Raw genomic sequence first — 20,626 nt, 5'->3', positions numbered from 1 at the left:
AATCTTCTGTGCAGCTCATAGTCATGTGATCGGGGAGGGAACGCTACAATAGTCCCATTCCTGGGCATGCGGACAGAGGTCAGACGTGAACAATTGGACTCATCCAGTGAAAGCCACACAGAGAGGATCTGTTTACAGCAGCCATGGACGGGCAGCAGCTGGCAGACTGGCCCTGGCACACAAACACACACACACACACACACACACACACACACACACACACACACACACACACACACACGGCACTCTCCACACTCCAGCACAAAGGCAGTGGAATGCTTTTGTCGCGTGTAGGGCCTGCCCGGGGTTTCCCCCTTTAACTCTTTCATGCAGCTGAACACACTGAGACACAACGCTATCAGTTGCACCAGTCAGTCAGTCAGTCAGTCAGACAGACAGACAGACAACAGCCCCAGGGTGCCACAGGGTGGCGGGGTAAGGTACTCACAGCTTTGGCTTGGGCTTGGTGGGCAGCGGAAGACCGTCCTTCACAGGGGACGGCGACAGCTTGGCTGGGGGCGGGGGCGAGTCCGGAGCCACCTGGGCTGGAGCCAGGACGGGTTCAGGTAACTGGATTGGTGCAGGTACAGGGGCGGAGCGTTCCGCTGGAGGTAGAGGTGGCAGAGGAGGTGGGCTGGGGGGTTGGCCATTCTGCAGGGGGACACTGGCCTTGACTTTGGCCTCGGGGGGAGGCACCGTCTGTACGGGGGGAGGCGCAGGCGCGGTGCTGGGCCAGATCTCGTACTCGTTGACGTGGAAGCCCTCGGTGCCGCCCGGGGCCTTGGGCGGCAGCTCCAGCAGGCTGATCTCCGTGGGCGGGGGAGGAGGGGGGAAGGGCGTGGTGTCCTCGTACCCGGAGCTGTCCCCGGACACACCGTTACTGGACGGGTCCTCTACGGCTGAGGGAGACACCGGCAGAGCACGTAAAACTCCTGGCTTTATTTAAAGGGACACTTTGTCCATTTAGATTTGGAACTTAATAATACTGATGTAGCCTATGTGAGGAGGTCATATACAGTATTTAGAGTGGGGAAATAAATAACTATTCTCAGCAAAATGTGAAAATGTCGCAAAAGGTTATTTTGTGTCATCACAAAACCATTCTTATTCTACATCTGTTCATCAGAACAATGGGATTGGGAACACACAATATATCTATAAGCTCTTGTGATGCTGTTCGCATGTATTAAGCAACAGCCGGAACCATGCAGTCACGATGATGCACTTCCTGTTTATTTGGAACCTTCCTTCCCAAATGTGCGGTGACTATACTTACTGTATTTACCCATACAGGACACATGTACACATCTATCTTACAAAGAACACACAAGTGTCACATAGTCATCTGGACTGGCGGAAACTTTATCACTGTGCCAAAACCACCAGACCTCCGTGTAAGACAGTTGGTCATATGGAAGGGCGTCGTGAGGAGAGCAAACCATACACAGAGTGTAATATGTACATTCATGTGGCATTCGTTTTCCAGTTCCTTTGGTAATCTGTCTTGTCTCAACTGGTGTCATGTGCTGCTGACCACATTGACCATAGCTTGATTCCCAACTGGGAGGATTATTTATTGCACGTCATCCCATATTTGTTCTGTCACTTTAATCTGTCCTATAGCATAACAAAGGCAACACGCCTTAATGTTTTTAGTGAATAATATGTTATTTTGACCAATCTGTATGCTACAGTAGATCAGTGGTTCTCAAAGTGGAGTCCGGGGACCCCAAGGGGTCCTTGTGGGGGTTCCAGGGGGTCCCCAGCAAAAATAGTTAATATGTTTTGAAAACGTTTGAGAAGTACTAATAGATTGTACTTTGCTCTATTACTGAGACATGTGGATCCATCTTGTGGTCGGGTAGGACCACTACTGCTGTTGCCTGAAGGTCAAAGTGCGTACTGTACCTGCGGAGACGGACAGTTGTGCTGTGCTGCTGATGGAGCCGTAGGAGTTGGAGGCGGTGCAGCAGAACAAGCCTCCGTCCTCTGGGAAGGCCTCGGCGATCACCAGGGTACAAATCTCCTCTGGAAACACACGCATCGGTCACACACCGTCAGCGATCGTACCACTAATGAACTACATTTACCGCTTAACACATTACATGAGAAGTGGGTTACTACTACACAGTCAATTCTGGATTGTTAACCACTTCATCCCTATTTTTTATACTTCCGTCATATGTCTGTGTTGTGCGAAATTAACAAATAGAGTTAATTAGCTTATAGATTTGTCTATTGTCGTCTATTGCTTTGTCACCGCTAGTGTGAACTGTGAATGCAGCAACATGACATGATAGTGATGGCTGCATGGACACTGCAGGCAAATGGGAGTGACACTGATTTATGCTTGGACGAACAGGTGGATAAAATGCCTGGAAGGGAGTGACATGTTGACTCTCTCACTTGTTTGTAATGAGAGGCTAAGAGGGCACATGATGGACAGGTAGACAAATGTTATGTTGTTCAGGCCAGGGTAGGCTCATGGTGATTGACAGCTACGGCAGACAGGTGACTCACAGGCCAGAGGCACAGCGATAGACTAGACAGACAGACAAGACTGACAAGGTTGTGCATGTATGGTACAATTCCAGTAAGGAAGCAGACAGACAAGGGTAAAAAGACACAAAAAAGGAGGGGTCCCAAGTACAGACCCCTTGGGCACCCAGGTCAACGAGTTGCAGGGTTTAAGTGTTTAAACACTTGTGCGTGCGTGCGTGCACGCACGCACGGACACACACACTTGAGACAGATGTTCAGGGAAGTGTGCGTGACTCACCGCGTTTCTGTCAGAGCGTGTCAATACCTGTTTAGTGACACGGCCGGGAAAGAGTCTGCGTAAACGTAAAGTGTCGTGTATGTGTCAGTGTTTGTCTGGGCTGCTGTTGTGTGTGTGTGTTTTCGTGTTGGGGGCGTGTTACAAACTTTCCCAGGGACTACTACCTTCTGAGCGCCGAAAGAGTGACGGCGATGACGAAAATCAAGACTTTGTAATGAACAGCTTAGAGGAGTGTCCCCAGACATTCCTAACAGAAACGCTGCTATGGAAACCATGGTGTAGTTTAATGATGACATGTTTCAAATGTTGTTCGACAAACTCAACCTGTGACTACACTGGCTTGAGCGCTATGATAAAGACATTAAAAAACAGTCGAGTGGTAATTGTTGAAGGAGTGTATCCAATCAGGATTCGGACAGAGAACTCCAGATAACAGAGAACTACAAACAAATGAAACTTGGACAATTGGAAATGCAACACTATCTTGTTTTAAATATTTATATTCAGTGATTTCACTTAATTCAAATATCACTTATTTTTTTGTTTTGTTGTGATAATCCTCTCTACTATAGAGTGTGCTGACCATATAAGAAGTTCCTCCCTGTCCCCAGTTAACCCCTGAGGGTCAAAAAACCGTAGGTTTCGTTTTTGGCTAGGTGGCCTTGCCTTCATCCAATCAGGATAGAGAGGGGCCTTCCGCCAATCATGATCGAGCGGGGACGGGCCTTGGTGTGTGTGTGTGTGTGTGTGTGTGTGTGTGTGTGTGTGTGTGTGTGTGTGTGTGTGTGCTGTTGGCCTGTCGTGTCCCCCCCACCACTGTAGTGTGTGCATGTATTGTGCACATGTAACCGGGGCGGACCGGGGGGTTTTCCAAATCACCCAAATCACTGAATGCTCCTTTAACAATAGAATATCACTTACAGTAGGCTACCTTTAAATGAACTCCAGATTTGACTGAGTAGAGAAATGAGCTTGTATTATACATGAGACAAATATGGCAACAGGAGGCACCTACCTGATTCTGCAGCAGATCGGGGCTCTATCACACACAACACAGCCATGGAGGTGTGGGTGGAAGACAAGAGAAAACATTGGTTTAGTGTTCATATCTATATCTATGTTCCCATAGATATATAGGCTAGTCTTGGCTCACCCACGCTCTGGCCAATAGAGAGCAACATTGCTACCTGGCGGCCATCTTACCGAGGGGCAGCATAACATTGTGTCTATAGGGCATGTACTTTTTAAATAACCATTACTTGTTATAAACGTCAGAGACGTCTGCATATTTATATGCTTGTATACGAGGTTCATATCAAAAACAACATTAAGCAGATAAGCATCCTGAATCGTAGCCACGTTGACAACGTTTGTAATAAACCAACCCGTTTGTAAATCCGTCAAGATTTGAGGGAGTTAAATCTAATCAAATCAAACTTTACTTATAACGCACGCTTTAAAACAACCAAGGTTGACCAAAGTGCTGTACAGATCAGTGGCAAAAAAACAGAGACAAGTAGAGAACACAAAATGCAAACAAACACAATCAGAAATGATGACATGATGCAGGGAGCAAATATAAGCATGAAAGGTTAAAATAAGCAAAACGAAAAAAGAGCTCAGATAAGGCAAACATAAAATGGACTAAAAAACAAGAAGGATTAAAAGCCAGGGAGAAAAGATGAGTCTTAAGGTGAGACTTAAAAACATTAATAGAGTTATGACTATTTTAGTTTGAGCTGCCATAGAACATACTGTACTGTAGACAGACAGACAGACAGACGGAAGGAAGGGGAGAGAGAGAGACTCACTTTTCTGTAGGACACGAAAGTCTGGCGAGTCCTTGATCTCCTCTCCCTGGCGGGACCAGCGGACATGCAGTGGGGGGCTTCCCCTCACCCTGCACTCCAAGACCACCACCTGGCCCTCGGATGCCTGGGTGTCCTGTAAGAGCTACACAAATGCAGTAATTACGGTTAATTTACCATTTCACATTCGCTTTAGCCAGCTAACTCCACCCCCCCGCTATTGTATAATGTATTACATTATACAATAGAAACATAACTGTTCCTCATTTTATGACCCCCACAAACACCCTCAAGGATCCACTTTGAGAACCAGTGTGAAAGCGATAAGTGGATGGTGACAGCGTCAGCGAGAGGGCGAGGTGGGGGTTAGCAGGCATTGACCCTCATCTACAGCGACTATATGTCACTACAGCGGTGAAGGAGGACAGCTGTCCGGCCAGCTGTGTGACAGCCTCTAGTGTTGCGGAACGGCAGTAAACCATCCGTGAAGGGGGGGGTAGTCGAGACGTGGGCATGCCGTACTTCATTGTGTGGCCTTTCCAGCCATTCAACATGGACCAGAATGCTACATGTGTCTGTCGGCACGAAGAGCTCTTTCACTTGGTTTAAGAGTGAATGAGCAGCTACAAGTCGCTGCTCTCTCTCTCTCTCGCACTCTTAAGATCTTATTTATGGAACACTGGGGGTGATACTATACAGTATGTGTACAGTCAGAGATGGGCAGTATTTGAAATACATGTATTTGAAATACTTTTTTGAAATTCTTTTTTTTATTTTGTAATTTGTATTTCGCTGGGATGGAAGATGGAAGATGGATTTTGTATTTAGATACATTTTTTTACCCAGTATTTGTATTTTGTTTCAAAATACATTTTCAATGTATTTTGCCCATCTCTGTGTACAGTACAGGGTGGTACTGTACAGTTTGTGTGCATGCGTGCGTGCGTGCGTGATGATCATCCCATCCTCTCGCATGGGGAAGAAAAATATAACTTTTTTTGTAATGAGGTGGAAAATGAATGAATGAATGAAATGAATTAGACCTTATAAATTATTTAGTTAGTTGAACTGGGTCCCCCAAGGGGTCTGTTCTTGGCCTCCTCCTGTTTTCCCGGGTCCACCAAATGTCTTTGTCAAAAATATCACGATTTACAACCTCACAACGTGTCACAATGTGTCTCACACGTTGTGAGCTTGTAGTTCTGCTATTTTCCCTGAATGTTAGACTATTATGACATGCCTGCCCATCATAGGAAGTGCTGCTACCTTGGCTGGTCACAGTAGACCCCGTGACCTGGAGGAGAGGTGGAGGAGCAGGAGGGAGGGAAGGAGGAAGGAATGGAGGGAGGGAGGAAGGGAGGAAGGGAGGAAGGGAGGGAGTGTTGTGAGAGGAGGAGGAGGAGGAGGAGGAGGCTTGCCACACAGCCTATGTTTTATCTGACCCCTGCCTGTGAAAGCAACAATACCGACTACTAATGTTGTGTGTGTGTGTGTGTGTGTGTGTGTGTGTGTGTGTGTGTGTGTGTGTGTGTGTGTGTGTGTGTGTGTGTGTGTGTGTGTGTGTGTGTGTGTGTGTGTGTGTGTGTGTGTGTGTAAAAGGGAAATGCTTTAGCTGGACCTCATTTTCCACAGGCCTGTCACGGGGGTTTCAGTTAATGTTTAGGAGGTCGGAGCTGCAATCCAGAACTTATTTTTGATGACTGAAATGTAGTGACTAGTGAGGATGGTTGTCATTGGCCATGGTCCCCCAATGTTCTGTGTCACGGTAGGCTACACCTACACTCCTCTGCCCTTGGACTTTGTCTGTGTTTTGGGACTTATTACTTGTATTTGTGTTCTGTACCTTATTTTGTAGTAGTGTTCTGTGATTTCCTGTCTGCCTTGTTTTCTGTCTCCTGCCTTGTCTCACCTCCCTGTATTAGTGTCACCCACTCACCCTAGCCACCTGTGTTCTGTTGCCTGTTAGCCTATCCCAATGTTGATTGTGTGTTTCAGTTCACCTGTGTGTAGTTAGTCTTGTCTATATATATGCCCCAGTGTTTTCAGCTCCTTGTCAGTTCGTTGTTGTGAATGATGTGGTCAGTTAGTTCCTTGTGTTTCCCTAGTTAGTTATTCCAAGTCCTAGTTATGTCCTAGTTGTTCCAAGTGTGTGTTTTTGAGAATTAAAACCACTTGAATTCACTCCTGTGCCTGGTTCATTCTGCACCTCCAGAACCACACTGTGACAGTTCTGTACTTTGTTTTTCTCTCTACACAAAATCTCTTCGCTGAAAATAGCCGATCTACAATCGGCTGTGAACTTGTAGATTGGCTATTGTTATGGCATGCCCAGAACAGAGATGCTAGGGTTCATGTGGTTAAATGAATGCTGTGTGAGCAGCAGGCTTACCTTAGTGAACACAGGTGCTGATGATAGAGGTGCGTCGCCACCATACAGTGAGGAGACTGGACTCTGCATCTGTGAGACAGGAAGATCATATCAGTATCTGTCCATGTGTTTATATCAGTGGTCCTCAAAGACAAAATATTTTAACCACAAAAATGAACACAGGTGTTGACTCCCTGTCACCACAGTGCAGACATGGTGCAAGGGAATCCCAACGTTGACTCCCTGTCACCGCAGTGCAGACATGGTGCAAGGGAATCCCAACGTTGACTCCCTATCACCACAGTGCAGACATGGTGCAAGAGAATCCCAACAACAGGATTATCATTTCAGAATTAGCACTTCAACTCCCTCACCACAGTGCAGTGCAGGGGAATCCCAACAGGAAAAAAAAAAAAAAAAAACTTTCACAGGGACAGTTCCTCGTTAGCAATAGCATAACGTTCCTCTAGTTTTAAACGATTAAACTGCATGCTGATCAAGTCTAAGGGTTAAAATGCACCATATGGTGTGTCCAGCTTGCCGTGCATCCATACAAACACGATTGGCCGTGTTCAGGGGCGTGGCCTATACAACGTGTGGTATTACAAGCAGGGGCGTGGCCTGTACAGTGTGGTCTTACAAGCAGGGGCGTGGCCTGTACAGTGTGGTCTTACAAGCAGGGGCGTGGCCTGTACAGTGTGGTCTTACAAGCCGGGGCGCAGCCTGTACAGTGTGATCTTACAAGCAGGGACATGGCCTAGTGTAGTATGTAAGCAGGGACATGGCCTAGTGTCGTATGTAAGCAGGGACATGGCCTAGTGTAGTATGTAAGCAGGGACATGGCCTAGTGTAGTATGTAAGCAGGGACATGGCCTAGTGTAGTATGTAAGCAGGGACATGGCCTAGTGTCGTATGTAAGCAGGGACATGGCCTAGTGTCGTATGTAAGCAGGGACATGGCCTAGTGTAGTATGTAAGCAGGGACATGGCCTAGTGTGGTATGGTATGCAAGCAGGGACATGGCCTAGTGTGGTTTTACAAGCAGGGACATGGCCTAGTGTGGTATGCAAGCAGGGACATGGCCTAGTGTGGTATGCAAGCATGGTCTGTACTGAGTGTTCTTACCCTCTGTGGGGGCTGAGACATGGCCTGCACCAGAGTGGTATTGCAGTGTGTTCTTACCCTCTGTGGGGGCTGAGACATGGCCTGCACCAGAGTGGTATTGCAGTGTGTTCTTACCCTCTGTGGGGGCTGAGACATGGCCTGCACCAGAGTGGTATTGCAGTGTGTTCTTACCCTCTGTGGGGGCTGAGACATGGCCTGCACCAGAGTGGTATTGCAGTGTGTTCTTACCCTCTGTGGGGGCTGAGACATGGCCTGCACCAGAGTGGTCCGGGGTGAAGATGAGCGGATGGTGAACGACATCGAGGTGGTCTTCTTCTGAACTCTACCATAAACACAAGAGAGGAAGAATAAATCAAGCCAAAACAAAAATCAAGAGACAAACGGAAATAGTCTCAGCGGCGATTAAGATGACATCACATTGGATCATGAGGGCTGATACTTTGATGTGTAAACATAGGAGGTGAAGCAGGGAGTAGCGAGGATGGATATACAGCAGATAACAACTGAAAGCAGAGAGAGAGATAGAGACAGAAGTGATATAATACAAGTTATGCAACACCAATATAAATGTCCCAATAATAATGCAAGCTGGTAAAAGCCACCGGTAAAGTGGGGAGGGAGAGAGATGAGACAGAGAGCTAGAGAGAGAGAGAGACGAGACAGAGAGACAGACGTCAGGCATGCAGAGAAAGCCCAAAGGAGCGTATGGTACAAAGTTTAATGTATGCAGGTGCAGGGGGGACATTCATGGGGGTCATTTTTGTAGCATATTAACCCTGTTGGCCGCTCATTAGCTAGTTGGTAGCCAGTGTGCAGGGGTCAGGGTAACAACAGATTGTAGTTAGCAGGGGCCAGGATAATGGCTGTTTAAGGGTGCAGTTAAATGGAAGCATGCAGCGCGGCTGATTAGCTGCTGCGGGGTCCAATTAACTTGCTCTGCGAGGGGGTTAGAGTTCAGAGGGTCAGGGGTACAACCGTACACATGACCCATGGCACATTCGTGGCTCCAATGCAGATTCCAGTTTTGAGTCCCACGTTTTGATCAAACTTTTGTTCAAAAATAATTAAAAAATCGATGCACACACACACACGCACACGAACACGCACACACGTACTGAGGCATGGCTCCTGATCTGGACTTGGAACTGTCTCCTTCTGAGTCTGACGATGAGGCTCCTGCATTTGGGAAACAGAGAAATGTAGAAATGTAGGTTTCCATTGTGGCATTCACCACAACCTTCACCATCACATACAGTACATGACACATTACAGAGCTGTGCTAATGATGGTATGTGGAAGTAATGTGGTCATTAATATTCTACGCTGCATAATCAGCTATGGCATTCTATAACCAGGAGTACTAGTATTACTAGTAGTACAAGTATTAGTAATTTAGTAGCTTTTTCATGTAGCCTGCAGTACTTGTACCTCCTTTTTTACGCATTCCATGAGACACATAATTTATGTTATCACTAACGGGACTTCGGATCTATGGGCAGACACCGGATTATACAGTAGGCTAGTTGGTTATACAGTACCTATAGTAAACATACTAGCTGCCACGTGGCAAACATACATTATAGGCTAAATGAACTAACGGAACAGAACACCCTGAACAAGACAACCAACAGCGTGTTGAGCTGTGTCTCTCTCTGTCCTGCAGTCACAGTGTGCCGCTGGCAGCTGGCTCTGACCTTCGATGTACACCTCGGCTGAGGTGTTGTCGGCTCCCAGGCTGTTGGACGCCACGCACGTGTAGCGCCCCGTGTCGTCCTCGAAGGCCTCTGTGATCACCAACGTGTGCAGGTCACCATCGCGGCAGATCTGGATGTCTGGGGAGTTGTGCAGCTCGCGACCCTCGCAGAACCACCTGCACGTTGGGGTGAGAGTCACAGCGACCGGCGTCAGTCACTTGGACATTTTTTCTTCTAAAAATTGCTAAATACCACGCACAAAAATGTAGTATTTTTTTAATGATCAGTACTTTATTTTGACAGAAAACTGAAAAAAACACAAAAATGTAGTATTGATACAATCGATTATTTACATAATTAAATTTTCATTTCAATATACTTTATTATTGAAATTACAATAGATTTTTCGATGCAGTTACTATATTGTTACACCCCTATTAGCTACCTATAAGCATCAACGTGCGTCTGTGTGAGGATAGAGAACGAACCGGAGTGACAGCCCCCCCCCCCCCCCCCCGCATTATTTCGATGTGGACACAATGCAGAAGTGCAAACGAGCGCTCAATGTTAAAGCCCCGATGCACAGGGTTTCCTCGTCATAAATCCACGGGTCCGCCTGCAGTCCCCGCTCTTACCACGAGGGCCGAGCGCTTCAACGTTGGGGAGGCGGGGGTGTGAGGGGGTGAAATGTACAGGAAGTGAAAACTGCTCGTGCTCAGTCACAACTGTGACAGTTTGAGAGATAATTCATTCATCTTCATAACAAACTGCTTGGTCGTTTTGTTTTTATTCTGCCGGTGAGTTATGCTAAACATTAACGTGAGCGTGCATTCGTGCGTGTGTGCGAGTGAAGTATGAGAGGTGAAGGTGAAATGAACAAAGACCTGCCGCAGCACCTTCTGGTGTCAAATGTTCATATACATAAATGACGTACAGACCATAGCTTCACACTGAACTTCAATGACCTAATTGAGTACCACCATGACATACCCAGTGTTGGGTGTAACGGCGCTATTAATAACGGCGTTATGTAAGGGACTACTTTTACGGAATAAAGTAACTTGTTAGTTTTGCAATTTAGTAGTTAGTTCCTTAGTTACATTTCCAACAAAGTAATCCCGTTACTACAATGTGTCCCTGTTCATTCTGTTGGCAAGATTTAAAAATAATAAAGCCCCGATCTGTCTGCGGAGTTTATTTCTCCTGCCTTCTGTCCTGTGTGATTTATCCTTACAAGCCCACTATACCATGTACTATACATCCTGCGTCTACTACATCCTGGCTTTAGTTCACTTAAGAAATAAAAATATTGTTACAAGCAGCTTTTATTTTGAAGAGGAAGAGGAAGTTGTTTCGGTTGTAGCCCCAGCTACCATGACAGTGGTAGTGGTGCCGGGTGGTGGAATAATAAAAACAACATGCTTTTAGCCAAAGTTCATAAAGACCGCATGCGTCTATGACTTAAACAATGTAGACTAAACATTTTGGAATTACGTTAAACATGGTATATCCTCCGTGGCGGCGTCATTAGGTGAGTACTAGTACATTAATTGTTAAGTTTCATAGTATCATTCATCATCAACAGGCTGTTGTTGATGATGCCCCCCAAAATGAACAGGTTACACATGAGCCTACAGGATTCTCATTATGTTACTGTCACTGTCTGCAAGGATGGCCGCCGTGCCATTTCTTATAAACTATCTAATTCATACGTGGGTCGTCGTGGGTCCACGTGGAGTTGTTATTGTTGTTCATGGGCCATGGTGCGCGGCGTGGAGAGGGCATCAGAGCGCAGCGCAACAGCCTAGTATGGTATTGTCTGTACTCTCTGCACTAGCTCTTTCTGTCCAGTCCTACGTGTATAGGCTGGCGATTGTGGCGACTTATATTCGTTAATAAAGAGAGCTGTAAAGGGGATATTGTCTATGGTCAGTTCATGGTGTGTATCATTCTCGTTTTTAACCGGGCCGTGATAATGCGGCGCATTGACGGTAGGCAGTAGGGCTAATACAATGTAACCAACTTGCGCAAGCATAAAAAAATGGGTTTTAATTGTCTGGTAACGGAAAATAACGGAAAATAATCTAACTTGTTACTTTTCTCAGAAGGTAATCTGTAACGGTAAGGGATTCTTTTCATGGGCAGTAATCCAGTAACCTAACGACGTTACTTTAGAAAGTAACGATGCCCAACACTGGACATACCAGGCAGTTCCAAGCTGAAGGGGGCAAAACCAATAATTTTATCTTAAAGTGAGAAAGGTGGTGAATATTGGTAAGAAATCAAATCATATCTCTGTCCCTGAAATTTTCACTTATTATAATTAAATATAGTTTTTGTTGTGTTAAATAGCTCTATATTATCAGACTTATAGTAATCATTGCCATAGTAGTGTGTCTCCCCATCTTCAGTAAACACTAAACAGAATATAAATGTTCAGGTTGGGATATTAATTTGATCAGGAGAGAGAACTCATACAGGACACAGGATAAACACGTGAAATCGAAAGTGATGAAACGCAAAAATGACAATGAAACTAGAACATCATAAAATGTAAACTGATAAATAGCTTCTCTTACCTGATTCAAATCCAACGCCCGTATTCGCTCTTAAATCTATCCTCTCTTTATACCCTTGGTCTCCTGTCTCTCTACTCTACTCTACCTATCTGAAATACTGTTAAGCATACATTATACAGTAAATAACAAGCTGAAGATTTTGTGCAAAGCGTTGTATTTATCAGCTTGCTCTGAGTTAATGTGCTGACACTACTCAAACCTTATATTGTAGATACTATCAGAGTATAAATCTGAAAAGGAAAGACACCTTAAATCATACAGATGGAACTAATTAGTAAAATCATCCGGTGTAGTGTTTGCTTTGGAACGATAAACTGCACACAAGCTGGCCTCCGTGCCATATCTGCGAGCATCATTGTTGTACACTAGCCTATAAATGTCAACAGTTCTACCCATTGCCAAAAGCTCTGTGGTGGAAGAAGTCTGTATTCAAAATGATACTTGAGTAAAAGTACAAAAGAATTGGCATCACATTTTAAATCACTGTAGTACAATATTCTTCACTAAGATGTTGAGGAGTAGAAGTTAATTGTTCTATTTTTCAATATTCCAGTAGAGTAAAATTACCTCAAATGTCTACTTAAGTAGCCTATTACTTAGGTAGATGTACTTATTTACTTTCCACCCCTGCATAAGCATGCTTTTGGGGCAGTGATTTACAGTAGGCTGTGTTAACTGATTGATAGTTCTCTTCAATAAAACCCTGTTTGACAGACAGCACCCATTATTCTTCCTGACAAATACTTGAACTTAAACAGGCCTTTGCAAAGAATGTGATGGAGGCCTGCCAATCCAACTCAATGAGAATAACCCCCCCGCCCCCACACACACACAGACACACACTCGGGCATGCCCTTCCTTTGTGTGTGTGTGTGTGTGTGTGTGTTTCCGTACCTGCTCAGCCTCAGTGGGCCCAAGGCATTGACATGACCTGGTGTCACGGAAAAGCAGACACACCCTCGAATATAGGCCTCCCACCGCACCCCTCCCCTTCTTCTCTGTCAGAGGCCTGTGTTTGCAGGCAGGAGAAGTCAGGGCCAGTGGCCTAGCCTTTCGGCCGGTACCACCTACTGTACTGTTTGTACTGTCCACTGCAGGAGAAGTCAGGGCCAGTGGCCTAGCCTGTCGGCCGGTACCACCTACTGTACTGTTTGTATACTGTCCACTGCAGGAGAAGTCAGGGCCAGTGGCCTAGCCTGTCGGCCGGTACCACCTACTGTACTGTTTGTATACTGTCCACTGCAGGAGAAGTCAGGGCCAGTGGCCTAGCCTGTCGGCCGGTACCACCTACTGTACTGTTTGTACTGTCCACTGCAGGAGAAGTCGGGGCCAGTGGCCTAGCCTGTCGGCCAGTACCACCTACTGTACTGTTTGTACTGTCCACTGCAGGAGAAGTCAGGGCCAGTGGCCTAGCCTGTCGGCCGGTACCACCTACAGTACTGTTTGTCTGTCTGTGGGCTGATTTATACTTTGATGCTCTTGAGCTTGTACTTTGCCACAGTTTGTCGCAGTGTGGCTATTTTCAGCGTGTGACACTGCCGTACGACAGATTGTAAATGAAAGGTATAGTGTAAAGGTATATTTTTTGGTTAAAACTATTATATTTTGTTAAAGCGCTGTTATATTCTGATGGTAGTCAGCAATGACTGAGTGAGAACTCATTCCTTTTCTCTTTTTTTTCTGCCTTTATTGATAGAATGAAAGTAATCTGACAGGAAATGGAGAGAGAAATGGGAGTCCATGTCCGTGAGTGCATATCAAACAGGGCCCATTTGGAATTAAAATTGTTGAGAATCACTAGTCACAAACAGTCTGCTGCTGGGGTGGTGTTTGTCCATCATAATTATCTTAGGAGTGCTCAACAAGCACCTGCTGTCATATGAGTTCTGCAGGGATGGGAGGGAGCTCCGGGAAAGAGTCTGTCTGTCTGTCTATTTTATCTTAACTTTACAGAGTCCTGATCAAACCAAACCCTGTTCCTAACATCAGGCTACCACTTCTCACTCACGCGCGCACACGCACACTTTACCTTTTCACCCTTTGCATTGGCAGAAGGGGAGGCGCAGGAATTCGCCAACATGTCGGCAGCACAGCTGTTCCGCTATAGACGTCCGACCTATAAGGACATTCCAGATATCATGGAGCGCTGTGTAAAAAGAAATTCCCCTCATTCCTCTACGTGGCCATTACACCCGATTTCACCCGCTCCGGTGTCAAACAGCGGGATAATCTGCGGGCACGAGAAGCCATTCATCAAGCCTGGAATACCCAGACATACCCTTCATTCTGCGGGATTTACACCTGGCGGGTGTGTGTGTGGGTGTGTGGGTGTGTGGGTGTGTGTGGGTGTGTGTGTGTGTGTGTGTGTGTAGGTGGGGGATAAGGCAAGGAGATGCAGACAGAGAAAGAGAATGAATGGGCCTTGTGCAAGAAGCGTAGAGAGTACATTATCGCCGGGGAAATGAGAAAGTGAGTGAGTCAGTCGAGCTCAGACAGGACGCATTTATAATAGGCCCAGTCATTAACCAGCTGGATCATGTAGAGAAATGCATCAGTAGCAGTGACAGGTGGAGAGATCAGAGGAGATTTAGTCACTCTCTCTCTCTCTCTCTCTCTCTGGCCTCCAAAGCACTGCCGTCGCCACCTCTGTAACCTCCCTGTACAATAGAGCCAGGCGGGCCCATTCCTGCGGCTTATCGCCTGACCCAGTGAAACAACGGAAACTTGGCCGGCTCTCGCTGTGCAGTCAGACGCCGGTGTGTTAAATGATAGGAAACAGATCAGGCCTAAGGGGAGAAATGGTGGTGGGGGGGGGGGGGGGGAGGGGGCTTGTTCGTGACAAAAGCACGGAGGGGCTTATCCACCGCGTGGCATGCTATAGAGCAGGGGTAACCAACCCGGGGTTCGCGATCTACCAGTCGATCGCGGGAACGTTTCCAGTCGATCGCGAAGTGTTAGACCCATTGGAATAATGTCAGTGCCGCTCGTCACATGCAAATTAATTTTGAGCAGAGCGCTGTGGCTCTGAGTTTGAGAATAGACCCCATCGTCCAAGGGTGTGTGTGCGTGTGTGGTGGGAGGGGTGGTATCTTAGCAACACTGAATGACCTGTCCCATTGGTCGTGTGCTCGTATCATGAGCCAATGGCTGCAGCTCTGAGCTTCCCAGACCCAGGTTCACATACTACACTACACAAGCCGTAAAGCGAACTGACAGGTACCATATTAGCAGCTGTGAGCGCTCTTCTCTTCTCGTGAAGAAAGCAGGACAGAGTTGTCAAATAAATCCCGCCGTCATTCATACTGTATTTATTCTCCGACCCGACATTAAAATACGGAACAACGTGCGTTCATTACGGGGCTCGTGACAGGCTGCAGACACAGATAGATAGATAGCGCCGCTGCTCCTTCAGTTTTCGTTGTTCGTTGTTATAATATTTTTTATTATTGGGATTTGATCATTGATGCAAATTCTAAACATATGGATGCAGCTGCAGAAGTTGTGTTGCTTAAAGGAATGCATAGTTGCGTTCTCCTCAACTGCTGCGCACTGTGCGTAGCAACAACAAAAATATAAAAATGAGAAAAATATACTGAATATACCAGTCTGCAATGCAAACTAATAGGCGAGTGCACTCCAGGGCATATGCAAAGGGAAAGAATGACTTCCGTCCGTGACAATAATCAATGCTACAGTTTGAATTCTGTACACATGCACACATAGAGCAAAAAATATGATAAATATGAAATATGAAAACTTGTTGAAGTACAACGCATGAGTCAAGTAGCTGCTTTTGTATCAAACCCTTTCCTCTTTACTGAGCCTACTGTCATTGAACTGCTGTCCGATAAAATGCAGGATGTGTTTGCATTAACTTCAGATATTTAAATGGAGATTATTGGATTAGTAAGTGACTGTCACCTGCAGGTCAGAGCTAAAGAGAAGGAATTTTGGTCTCTTGTGAGCAGAGAAGTATCCCCTGATTGTGTCGTGTGCACTGAAGCTGCATGCCTACTTTGGTTGCACGTACTTATGTGAAATGGCCTTTTCACAAATGAAAATAATAAAATCCAAGTTTAGAACTCGTATGACTGACTCACATCTTAATGACACCCTCAGACTGGCAATCACTAAATATGAACCAGATTTCAAAACGCTTGCAGATAAAGTGCAGTCACAGCAGTCTCATTAAAGGTGGGCTGACCCTGAGAGTATGTCACCATATCTGTGCAAATATATATGGTCATGTTATGCCTATGTCATTTGAACATCTGCCAATGTGAATATTCATTGAAATGAGAAACAAAATATTTCTAATACTAATTATTTCTAATTTGTCTTAATATTATTTGACATTGATAATATAACTTACTATAAGTATTTATTCTAATTTAAGCTTTAGTCTTTGTGTGGATGTGTGCACATGCATTGAGCCTGTCAGAAATAGCAAAAAAACAAGTGTTTTTTCTAACACGTTTTAGTGGTAGATCTTGGCTTACAATTGGGAATAAAATGGGCTCTTGGGCTTGAAAAGGTTGGTTACCACTGCTATAGAGGGACAGAGAGTCATGTCAGCCCTAGAGGCAGCTATAGGGGGACAGAGTCATGTCAGCCCTAGAGGCAGCTATAGGGACAGAGAGTCATGTCAGCCCTAGAGGCAGCTATAGGGGACAGAGTCATGTCAGCCCTAGAGGCAGCTATAGGGACAGAGAGTCATGTCAGCCCTAGAAGCAGCTATAGGGGACAGAGTCATGTCAGCCCTAGAGGCAGCTATAGGGACAGAGTCATGTCAGCCCTAGAAGCAGCTATAGGGGACAGAGTCATGTCAGCCCTATAGAGGCAGCTATAGGAGGACAGAGTCATGTCAGCCCTAGAGGCAGCTATAGGGGGACAGAGTCATGTCAGCCCTAGAAGCAGCTATAAGGGACAGAGAGTCATGTCAGCCCTAGAAGCAGCTATAGGGGACAGAGTCATGTCAGCCCTAGAGGCAGCTATAGGGACAGAGTCATGTCAGCCCTAGAAGCAGCTATAGGGGACAGAGTCATGTCAGCCCTATAGAGGCAGCTATAGGAGGACAGAGTCATGTCAGCCCTAGAGGCAGCTATAGGGGGACAGAGTCATGTCAGCCCTAGAAGCAGCTATAGGGGACAGAGTCATGTCAGCCCTATAGAGGCAGCTATAGGAGGACAGAGTCATGTCAGCCCTAGAGGCAGCTATAGGGGGACAGAGTCATGTCAGCCCTAGAGGCAGCTATAGGGGGACAGAGAGTCATGTCAGCCCTAGAGGCAGCTATGGGGGGGACAGAGAGTCATGTCAGCCCTAGAGGCAGCTATAGGGGGACAGAGAGTCATGTCAGCCCTAGAGGCAGCTATGGGGGGGACAGAGAGTCATGTCAGCCCTAGAGGCAGCTATAGGGGGACAGAGAGTCATGTCAGCCCTAGAGGCAGCTATAGGGGGACAGAGTCATGTCAGCCCTAGAGGCAGCTATAGGGGGACAGAGTCATGTCAGCCCTAGAGGCAGCTATGGGGGGGACAGAGAGTCATGTCAGCCCTAGAGGCAGCTATAGGGGGACAGAGAGTCATGTCAGCCCTAGAGGCAGCTATAGGGGGACAGAGTCATGTCAGCCCTAGAGGCAGCTATAGGGGGACAGAGTCATGTCAGCCCTAGAGGCAGCTATAGGGGACAGAGAGTCATGTCAGCCCTAGAGGCAGCTATAGGGGGACAGAGAGTCATGTCAGCCCTAGAGGCAGCTATAGGGGGACAGAGAGAACTGGGGCCATCCTCTCCTCTATTATGCCTGCCCATAATAACCATCGCAAACCAAACATCTGCCGCTCATCCAAAGGGGAATCCCTCCCTTCCTCTGGCCAAGGGAGATATTAGGCTCCTGGCTGGGCTTCAGGCAACACTACTCTGCTACTCTGCTACAGTACAGTACATACTGTACACCGCCAGGCCGTGTCATTGGAGAACTGATATAGCGTGAAAGCTTTATTTTAATATACTTTGGTGGGAATAGGTCTATAAGCTGTGAGTGACACACGTGCACCGACGAGACCCGAGTATAAATCACCCTCTGCCTCTGGTCGTTTGAGCAAAGCAATAATAATGGCTGTGTGTGGTTTGCAAATCCATTTCTCAGATTACAGGCAGACAGGAGAAAGGGAAACAAGCTGGTGGGCTTATTGCCGCGTCTGCTAGGAATCAGAAATCAAGGGTCTCATCATGGCTTTGCTTTGAGTCACACCCCGTATCAATCACTGCAGCCTACGGGTACCATTACCATATGCTGCCAGTTTGAAGCATGATGCCACACTATACAGACCACAATACACAAACCTCTCTCTCTCTCTCCCTCCCTCCCTCCCTCCCTCCCTCTCAAATCATTTAGATATGTTCCGGGGAGCATTTTAAATATAACACCAACAGGCTTAGTGTAAAACATGACATCATTATACCAATATGTGCACAGCCTGGCTGCGGTTGCTCTGATGCATACAGTATACTGCTATGTGAGTCAGGGAGCCCTGGTTGAGGCAAGTGCACTGTGGGTCTGTCTGTCTGTCTGTCTGTCTATCAGTCTGTCTGTCTGTCTGTCTGTCTGTCTGTCTGTCTGTCTGTCTGTCTGTCTGTCTGTCTGTCTGTCTGTCTGTCTGTCTACACAGGTTTTTGGTCGTGACTTGTGTGTGTGTGCGCGTTTGTGTATGTGTCGAGCATGAAGACACTGTCTGTGTGTGCACTGTGCGCGTGTGTGTGTGTGTGTGTGTGTGTGTGTGGGGAGGGGGGAGTAGGGGTACTGTATATTCAGTAACTCAGTGGTTCTCAAACCTTCTAATTTCATGGACTCGTAAGGGTCCATTTGGTTATATGTGTACACATTTCAGAGTAAAATATAAATTAGCTGAGGTACCCCTGGAACCCCCTTAAGGACCCCTGGGGGTCCCCCAACCACTGCAGTAACCGGCGTGGAGGCCCCATAAACAGAGGAAATCAACTACATCTCCGGCACAGCTCCACATGAGTCCTAAAACACACAGCAACAATGCCCCCTTATATAATTCAACATTTCAGCACGGATCTCTGCGAGCACATGCAGGACTGTTTGAGTTTATTTATTTATTTTACAGCAGGGTTTATTCCGAGCAAAGTTTCCATTCTGGTTATGGCAACACACAGGTCCAACCAACCGGCAGCTCTTTTACCTCTCTAAAGGCTCAGCATGGAATTTAAAGCCCATGGAAATGTAAATTTGTTTGGGCACAGTTTGATGAAAGCCAGAGCCGGAGGACGAGGGACTGCAGCTCCACTGACAACGAGGGGAGGAGAAGCATGAACCCCCCCCCCCCCCCCCCCAACAATAAAACCCCATATTAATCAACCTTAATGATCGCCCATTATGCATAATTACCGAGTCAACTCATTTAAAAACAGACATATGTCTGGTAATGTTTATTTAATCCCCTCTCTATTTCAGCGGAATGTGCTGAACATGATGACGGGCTCTAAACAACCATTAACAGCATCTAAACAGCGCACATTTTTCAGCTAGGGCGCTCACGGGGGGGGGGGGGGGGGGGTGCAGAGGGTGGTGCAGGGGGTGGGGGGGATTTAGGGACCAGAGAGGGCTGAGTCACTTGTGGTCAGGCAGCGAGACACGGGGGTGGGGGGGGTGCTCAATGACCATCAATGCCCTGCGACGGGGCAGGAAGCGGGGCGTGGGGGGGGGGGGGGGGGGGAGGAGAGATCATCTTTAGATGGAATTCTTGGCTGGTGGAATTTTCTTTCCTCCACTTAACAACTGGATGCATTCTGCAGCCACCCTTTTCCTCTCACACGCTGCATACCGCAGCACAATGCCGGTACAAAATCACATTAGCGCCCACATGGACACAATAGGTGAAGTGTATACATGTTGTAACCAGGAGCAACTCCGGTGTTTGGTTGCCTACCTGATGCTTAATTTATCCTCCGTCGTACGATAGTGTTGTATGTCGCGCTGTGAGCCTGTAGACCTGCTATTGCTATTGTACAAAACCATCATATGACAAATAAACCCACCTTTATTCTGGTGACTAAACCTCTCCTACTAGCATGACACCCACCTGCAGTCCCTCCAACTCCCAACTGGTCCGTTGCCATCCTTGGGAATAAACATGGCATGGTACTTGGGGATGTGATGATATCAAATGGATTTGGGTTTGGATGTTTGGAAAATGTTACCTTGATGATCCACTGAACCCAAATGCCCCACACAACTCTACTGTAACTCACAG

At 46.7% G+C, this 20,626-nt stretch overlaps 1 protein-coding gene across 8 annotated transcripts in view; it reads right to left on the bottom strand.

Moving 5' to 3' along the window:
• Positions 1 to 20,626, bottom strand: part of palld (palladin, cytoskeletal associated protein) — a 105,135-nt gene that overhangs the window by 52,327 nt on the left and 32,182 nt on the right. For 7 of the 8 annotated variants that reach the window (XM_080771191.1, XM_080771193.1, XM_080771194.1 and 4 more), the window contains 8 exons: positions 9,774 to 9,949; positions 9,195 to 9,255; positions 8,308 to 8,401; positions 6,977 to 7,045; positions 4,591 to 4,732; positions 3,795 to 3,818; positions 1,909 to 2,028; positions 449 to 899 (listed from right to left, as the gene is read on the bottom strand). In XM_080771191.1, coding sequence (XP_080627317.1) covers positions 449 to 899; positions 1,909 to 2,028; positions 3,795 to 3,818; positions 4,591 to 4,732; positions 6,977 to 7,045; positions 8,308 to 8,401; positions 9,195 to 9,255; positions 9,774 to 9,949 — 1,137 coding nt within the window. Of the gene's footprint in view, positions 1 to 448; positions 900 to 1,908; positions 2,029 to 3,794; positions 3,819 to 4,590; positions 4,733 to 6,976; positions 7,046 to 8,079; positions 8,112 to 8,307; positions 8,402 to 9,194; positions 9,256 to 9,773; positions 9,950 to 20,626 lie in introns of those variants that run through there. The other variant, XM_080771198.1, reaches the window with a different exon arrangement.

The sequence above is a fragment of the Protomyctophum bolini genome, assembly GCF_963924005.1.
Source record: "Protomyctophum bolini genome assembly, chromosome: 8".
NCBI classification, from domain to species: domain Eukaryota; kingdom Metazoa; phylum Chordata; class Actinopteri; order Myctophiformes; family Myctophidae; genus Protomyctophum; species Protomyctophum bolini.
Note: the sequence above shows the minus strand (reverse complement) of the source record. Positions and strands in the feature narration are given on the sequence as shown.